This window comes from Lotus japonicus, chromosome 5, assembly GCF_012489685.1.
Source record: "Lotus japonicus ecotype B-129 chromosome 5, LjGifu_v1.2".
Taxonomy (NCBI): Eukaryota; Viridiplantae; Streptophyta; class Magnoliopsida; order Fabales; family Fabaceae; genus Lotus; species Lotus japonicus.
In genome coordinates this window covers 51,451,451-51,459,833 of record NC_080045.1, presented here as the reverse complement: position 1 = coordinate 51,459,833, position 8,383 = coordinate 51,451,451, and the positions used below count along the sequence as shown (strand labels likewise).

At 37.7% G+C, this 8,383-nt stretch overlaps 1 protein-coding gene across 1 annotated transcript; it reads left to right on the top strand.

The window, feature by feature from the left end:
• The first annotated feature begins 1,971 nt into the window (after positions 1 to 1,971).
• Positions 1,972 to 7,058, top strand: LOC130717020 (bifunctional TH2 protein, mitochondrial). Its single transcript, XM_057567107.1, has 6 exons — positions 1,972 to 2,394; positions 2,852 to 2,960; positions 3,808 to 4,098; positions 4,237 to 4,651; positions 4,754 to 5,020; positions 6,192 to 7,058. Exons 1-6 carry the CDS (start codon positions 2,087 to 2,089, stop codon positions 6,602 to 6,604), a joined length of 1,803 nt encoding a protein of 600 aa, XP_057423090.1. The 5' UTR covers positions 1,972 to 2,086; the 3' UTR covers positions 6,605 to 7,058.
• Positions 7,059 to 8,383: the final 1,325 nt, after the last annotated feature.

Sequence of the window (8,383 nt, the reverse complement as noted above, 5' to 3'; positions counted from 1 at the left end):
ATTCCCAATTGCCTCAATTGAAATTAGGGTTCATATGTTCTTCATCTTCTTCTCCTCCCCTGATGATCTTGTTCTCCTCTCCTCTCACTACTCCCACCACGTCCCAATCTTCTACCTATGCCGATCCCCCATCCCTTGATCCCACAACCAACGTCGATTCCACAAAGACGGTCGCGTAGAGCATAGGTTTGCTTGGCTTGTTTCTTCCGCTCTATCTGGTCCCGATCATCGACATCCTCCCTTTCCTCTTCGATATTCTTATGGTAAGTGCAAGCCAGATCGATGGGAGGAGGAAGCAAGCCAGGTTGAAAAGAAGAAGAGGAAGCTTTGTTTCATACCCATACCAAATCTGTCCTCTGCTTCTTCATCTTCTCCTTTGTTCTGGATGGGATTTGTGGGATCAATTTCTGGGTGAGGGTGGGTTTCTGTGGTGGGTTGCAGGTGAGGGTGGGGTGGGTTGCGATGGGTTCTGGGTGGGGGTGGGTTTCAGGGGTGGTTTGCAGGTGATGGAGGGATGGGTTCAGAAGCTTTGTTTTGGAAGAGGTGAGGGAGGGTTGCGAGTGAGGGCATGACCCAGTTGAAGAAGCTGGAACAGGAACAAGGAATTTGAGGAAGAAGATGAAACTGAACACAGGAAGATCTCCATGTATTACATGTGATGTTGAAGAAGAGAGAGCAAGTCGTAGAGTTTACAGGGGATGCACCGGTTCTCCAGCGTGCAAAGGGTGCACTTCTTGTGTGTGCTTTGGCTGTGACATTTGCAGATTTTCAAACTGCATTTGCCAGACTTGCACCGACTATACAAGGAATAATGCCAAAGCTTGAGCTCAGATCTTGTTTCCTCTTTTCTGATTTTTGGTACCCTTTATCTTCGTACGGACGGAATTACTTAACTTCCAGACCTAGTTAAGCATTCAATGTTCTCACTGTCTAGATTATTAGTTCCAAATTAATGATTAGCTCAATGGGTTTCTTTTCAGAAAAAAGATCTCCATGGTTGGTTCTGATTTGGGAATTTTGGGGTTGATTTTGATTTTGGGTTTGTTTTGATTTGCAGTTAATTAGATTAGGTTAATTAGTTTAGGGTTAGGATTAGAAATAGTTAATTAAACCTTAATTTTTATTTTTAAATTTTTTTAGTGCCACATCAGCTTTATTTACACAGTCAGCATGTCATATCATCACTCGCCGGAGCTCCGGCGAGGACGGACTCCATACGTTTTTCAAAGATAGGGATTTATTCCACAAATTTTTTCGGTCAAAGACCTGGTTCAGACGGCGACACAAAAACAGGGACTAATATGAGGATTAAGCCTAACAGTTTTCCAATCATCATCCAAATTCCAAAAGTTGTGATAAAAACCAACACACTTAGTCTTTCAAACTAAATCTTATTTGAAAATTTCGAGGAAACAAAACTGATTCAAAAAGTCCATCCAGACCCCCTTTCAGCTGATTGGGCCAACATATGGGATGATTGGACAAAAACGAGTCATGTAAGTAAAAGCATCATCATCCAAGCAACTCAGTATAACTAGAGTTTCTATTTTATTTTATTATTTATCATTATTTACAATTTCTCATAATGTCATGTTATGTGTAGCATTTAACCAATTCTACTAATTTTTCACTCAAACTCAACAACTCTAAAAAGTTTTTCAAATGAGCTCGGAATCTACTCCACACTATCAAAATATGCTTTTCGAGAGTTGCTCTCTCCAGCAACCCGATTAAACAACTGACCTCACAATAACGACACGAGTCTTTCAAGTATGTATTATCCTCACTCACATGAAAACTTAACCCAACTTAATATCTCTCCAAGTCAAACACACTTAACCTTATATCACCGGAATTACATTATCTATTTTTTTCTTTTCTTCATTTTTTTCCTATCTTGAGGAAAGCTCAGCCCAAACTGAGATTATCTCTAAGCCCAGCCCATACCCACCAAAGCCAGCCATCACTTCGAACTCGTCTCTTTCATGCTCTTTCTCTCTCTCTCTCTCTCTCTCTCTCTCGGTGTAAAACACGAGACGAGACGAGACACCGAGGGGTCATCGCCGTCTGCGTTAGTTCATTCTTGATGCGCATGCGGTGTTTCCTCCGAACTCCAATCTTCAAAACCCTCGTAACCGTCAACTCTTCAATCTCATTCCTCCCTCCTCCTCACTCGCCAGTAACCGCCAATCTCCGATTCCCAATGGCGGCGGCGGCGGCAATCCACACCGAAGCAGGTCTCGCTCGCCGTTTCTGGATCAAGTTCGCTCGCGAGTCCATCTTCGCCATGTACACTCCCTTCGCCATCTCCTTGGCCTCCGGTAACTTGAAGATTGACTCCTTCCGCCACTACATCGCTCAGGATGTTCATTTCCTCCGCGCTTTTGCTCGAGCGTCAGTTCTTTACCACCTTCATTCTTTCTTTGTACTCTTGAAATTGTTGTTTTCCCCTGTTTGGTTGCTGAGAAAGTTTGCATCATGAAAATGAGTATAGTAATGATTGATAAAAGATGAAATAGTCAACAAATGAAGTTAGATTTTGATTCTTGAACTCTGTAGCTTGATTTAGATTACAAAGTTTGATAGAACTATATGGACATTTTTAGAATGTTTATTGTCTTATATTAGATGGTGGAGAATGAAATGTTCTCTTGGCTCAACATTGTGTGGTTTATGGTTCTTGGAACTGAGTGAAACTAAATTCATATGTTTGAATTTTTTACTGGAGAGTTAGATTATTTGGTGAAATTGTTTCTGGCTTGTTGTTGTTGTTGATTTTTTAATTATTAAAAGGTTATGTTAGATTGTTTGGTAGTTTAAGTTTCATCTTTGAATTTTGATGATTTAATAGGTATGAGTTGGCTGAAGAGTGTACTGATGATGATGATGCAAAGCTTGAATTCTCTGAGTTGAGAAAGGCAGTTTCAGAGGAGATGAAGATGCATCAGTCATTGGTACAGGCAAGTCATTTTTCCCACATGGGATTGAATTGAAACTGAATTTTGCATCTTATTCATTATGAATTTATAATTCAACTACTTAGGTTTCTGAATCATGTCTTGAATTATGAAGTATTTTTCTCCATGGATCCCATTGCTATGATTTTCATCTTGTGTATATGGCATAGCTCCCAAAACTATTTCAGCTGTTGTTTGCTTATAGTAAAGGACCCTTGAATCTCTAACTCTGTGCAATGCATTGCATAGCCAGTTCCGAGCCTGGAGAAAAGAGTCGGGTTGAGTTAGGTAGTCGACAGATAACGTAATATTTTCTTGAATATACTTAACATGGATCATTTTCAGGATTATGACATTATCTGATCCATGTAACCGATGTCAGCTAGTAGGAAAAAGATTGGTTGTTGCTGCTCTTTTCGTCGTTCGCTAATAGTAAAGTAGGCATTGTCCACTAAATACAGATTGGACCCCTTTTCAATGTTTGAAAAACATACACAACTCGCATGCTAATAATGAAGTTCATGTGGTTGAAGCATGACCATAAGGGAAATCCATTGGATTCCTGTAGAACAAGGGAATGAGTGGTTATAAATTACTTCTAGGGAGGAAAAAATGTGTTTTGCCCAAATTCCACCTTGGTGTATTATTATTGTTGTTGTTGATCATGATGATTCTGTTTGAGATTAAGCCCATCTTTAAACTTGAAATATATGAATGTATGTCTCATGTAATGCAAACTTCAGGAAAATTTCAAAAGCCAAATTATACTTTACATGCTTGTAGTTCTTTCCTTTTCCTTTTTCAACCTTATAGCCGATAGTATTGTGGTTTTTATGCTAATGGTGTGCAGGAATGGGGGTTGGACCTTGCCAAAGAGCATAGCATTAATTCCGCAACAGTTAAGTACACAGACTTCCTGTTGGCTACAGCCTCTGGAAAGATTGAAGGACTAAAAGGTCCTGGTAAATTGGCCACCCCATTTGAGAAAACAAAAATTGCTGCTTATACTTTAGGTGCTGTGACACCTTGCATGAGGCTTTATGCCTTTTTGGGTAAGAAGTTCAAGGAACTTCTGGACTCCAATGAAAGTGCCCATCCGTACAAGAAGTGGATCGACAACTATTCCTCTGATGGTTTCCAGGTTTGTCACGTTGAAAATAGAGGCATACCATATAGCCCTTGTGGTTGCTTGTATACTATTTTGAATGGTTGTCGAATATACATTTACTCATGGCATTCTTGTCCCCAACTACTCAGTTATTCTTCTATTTGAATTTAGGCTTCTGCTCTGCAAACTGAAGATTTGCTCGACAAAATAAGTGTCTATTTGACTGGCGAAGAACTTGATGTCATTGAAAAGCTTTATTACCAAGCAATGAAGCTTGAAATAGACTTCTTCTCTGCTCAACAACTTTCTCAGCCAACTATTGTACCATTGACTAAAGGCCATAACCCAGCAGAAGATCATCTCATGATTTTTTCTGATTTTGATTTAACATGCACTGTTGTCGATTCATCTGCCATTTTGGCAGAAATTGCTATAGTGACAGCACCAAAATCTGATCAGAATCAGCCTGAAGATCAAATTGTTCGAATGACATCTTCTGATCTCAGGAATACATGGAGTTCTCTATCCAAACAGTATACAGAGGAGTACGAGCAATGCATAGAAAACATTATGCCTGCCAAAAGATGTATGCTGATTTTCTAAATTCTATCTACAATTAAATGCTTTAGGAGGAATCTGTGTTTTGCTCAGACTTTGTTAATTGGCTTTGACCTTATGTGATTTGCAGTGGACCATTTTGATTATAAAGAACTGTCTATAGCACTGGAGCAACTCTCAAAATTTGAGAATACAGCAAATAATAGGGTTATTGAGTCAGGGGTTCTCAAGGGTATAAATCTAGAAGATATAAAGCGTGCTGGAGAGCGTTTGAACCTTCAAGATGGTTGCACTAACTTCTTTCAGAGGATTGTTAAGAATGAAAATTTGAATGCCAATGTGCATGTTCTTTCATACTGCTGGTGCAGTGACCTCATTAAATCTGCTTTCTCTTCAGGTACATATTCTTTATCTTGAGCTGTAATTTCATTTCTCTTTGCTGATACTTGTATTCTAAATGTTTATTTTCAAGAACTTGAGCTCATGGAAATTTAAGTCCTTTTTCCTTAGGACACTACTATGAGTCAGTTATTGTGTTCATTTTGTGCTCTAGGAGTCATTGTAGTCATGCTGCAATAATGATATATACACACCTCATTTTTTAAACACTCTATTTCCACCTCTTTTTATTTCTATCTCTCTCTCCTCTTATCATCTATCATATTTCATACTTTCTCTTTCTTACTTTTTCTTTTCTTTCTATCTCTCTCCTCCTTCCACCTCTCTCCACCTCAAAGAGAGGTGTGAAGATAACATTATTCAGTCATGCTGTGTCTCATAAACTTGTTTGAATTGCTGGTAAACGTGTCTCCTTGCACCTCCGAGCATTTCCTTATAATGTTTTTAAAGTTCTTTCAGGAGTAAGGTATTAAGAGGTCTATACAATTTTCTGATGTATTTTATTGGAGAATGTGCCTGTGTTTCATAGTTATTTTTTCTCCTTACATTTGCTAGTGGATAGAATTTGGAAGGCCTCTCATCTATGCTATCCATGGTTGTTTAAGGGAATTTTTATTGTTGCAATGCATCGAAATCAGAAAGCTTTGCTAGAATTTTGAGCCACTTTAGTTTTGATGCTTTCTTTACACCTTAGTTTTATATATGTATTTTTTTATTTCATAAATTTAACTGACAATACAGATTCAGCTTTGTTATATAAACCAGAGACGTGTTATTATTTGTCAATTTTTATGTTTATGTATGTTTAACATGGCAAAGCTGGACTTTTGTGGCAGAATGGTTTGTCTGAATGAACTGAATCACCATGAGTTCTTAATTCCTGTTTTTCTTGATCTCTTTCTGTTATTTGCTTGGAGCCTATCCATGATTTTTTTGTGTTGAAATTTCCCGTGTAGTTTGCCTTGATCAGACCTTCTTTATTTTATGTACATTCATAACTGTTGATGTCTTCCTTGGTTACTTCCTGGTGGTTTATCTTTAGTGCTTTTATTTTCCTGTTGATGTCTAGACTTTCTGCTGAGAATTCACCAAGTTGGTTGAAATTGGCAATTGATTATATTTCTGTTTCCTATTGTCTAATCATTTTTATTTTCTTAATTTTCAAGCAGCTGATTTAAATGAGTTGAATATTCATGCTAATGACTTCACGTATGAGGGATCTGTTTCGACGGGTGACATTGTTAAGAAGGTGGAGTCTCCCATTGACAAGGTCCAACAATTTCGTAGTATATTGAAAAATTGCAACAATGACAAGAAGAAATTAACTGTTTACATTGGAGACTCATTGGGTGATCTACTTTGTCTACTCGAAGCAGATGTAGGAATTGTGATTGGTTCAAGTTCAAGCCTTAGGACTGTTGGGACGCAATTCGGTGTTTCATTTGTCCCATTGTTTTCTGGCTTGGTTAAGAAACAGAAAGATTACATTGAAGGAAGCTCTTCTAATTGGAAGGGTAAATCTGGCATTCTTTACACAGTCTCTAGTTGGGCTGAAGTGCATGCTTTTATTTTGGGTTGCTAGTCTTATTTTGCGTCTCACGCACCCAAGTTCATGCTAGGCTAAAACAAAGAAACATATAAATATATAGTGCAATACAAATACGCAAGCAGGTGGCTTATTTTAAAAGCGGCCACAGATTTTGTGCTGTCTCTGTTATTTCTCGTACAGGATGTTGCAATTCAGAAACATGGTGTCATTCTTCTGATTAATGGATATGCTGTAACCAGGGTATCTGCTGTTCCCTGGAATTTTTCTCAAGTGTTTCTCTGATATCTGTTGTTGATATCTTTACCCTTAAATCTTGTCAGGTATGAGAAATTTCAGACAGCAATAATTCAAATGCTTGTTAGAACAGGGCATCAATTCAGACTTTGAAGTGTTGTAGTGATGTTTAGTAGGCTATTGTAGTTCTGCAGAGATCCTGTGTATTTTCAGATGACTCCTTGATCTTTTATGAATGCAGAAATGTTCTTTATGTTGGACACTTCTTATTTCATTTTACTCTTTTTTAATTTTTTTTGGCAGTCTTCTCTAGATTTATGGCCCATTCTTTGCAGTGTTATTGTGATTTTTTTAAGACAAGTGGGAGAGGTTAAGAGTGGGTGAGGGTCTTCTGTGTATAATTTGTAGTTGGCTCCTCTTTGAAGTGGTAGGTCATAGGTGCGCTTCACGGCTTCACGTAGAATTACTACGTTTAATTGAAAATTTAGTAAAGTGGCATTTTAATAATTTCATATACTTTCACATGTATATATTTTGTTGTAATTTAATTATTATTTTTTGTATTTACATTTATAAACTTAGAATTCGAGATGCACTCTTAAAATATACTTAATAGAGAAAGCTTGGCCAATAAGTAATGGAGTATCATAATTAGGATGAGAATCAAAAAGAGCACTTGGAATAACTTCGCAGCTTGGAGAAATCAGTGTAACAAATAGTACTTCACACACTTCTTTCCGAATCAATTATTTTCGCTGCTTATGTATTTAATATATTGCAATGATTGAGCCTTTTTTTTCAATCAAGCAGAACCTTTTTCAGTGTCTTCGTTGAATGAATAACAATTAATGCCATAAATTGTTGATGGACTGTATTAAGTGGGAGTAGTATTAAAATATGTAGCCAAAAGAGTTAGGACCACAGGGGAAATGGTGTTGCCACCATGTCGTCTTTTCATCTCAGTGCAGAGGCATAATTCAAAAGTGCTTAATTGTTATTATTCCAAATGAAGGGGTTTCTTCTATTTCAAGTTATTATTTTAAACTCTTCAAAGATGCAGCATGAGTTGTCCGTACAGATTGTTGTTACGCAACTAATTACGTACATTGTACCTAGTCATTCGTGATGTTGCATGTTACTCGTGATTTATTTATAGTAAGTAATTTAATAGGAAAAATGTTGTAAGACTAAGGTTGGTGTCATCAAGGCTCCAGTCTTCATGAATCTTCAAGCAAAAGTGGATTTAGCCCCTTGGATCTACAAGTTTGGCCATGAGAAGGTGGACTTGTGAAAAAAGAGTATGAATGGTGGAGGAATGGCGCCACAAGCAGTGGCGGATCTACTCTATAGGCTTTGGAAGAAAGCTTGATAATCCTCAAATGAAGCCACAAAGGTTCTAGCTCCATTGATAGAAGGAGAAGCCACAACCTAGTTAGCATAAAATGGGCCAAAACAAGCTATAAAATAGGGAGTGAAACATCAACGACCTCATGCAAAATTTAGTGTTTTGACTTTTTTCATTATTGTAGGTGGCAATAACATCTTGCAAATGTCACCGACCTCATGCAAAATGGACAC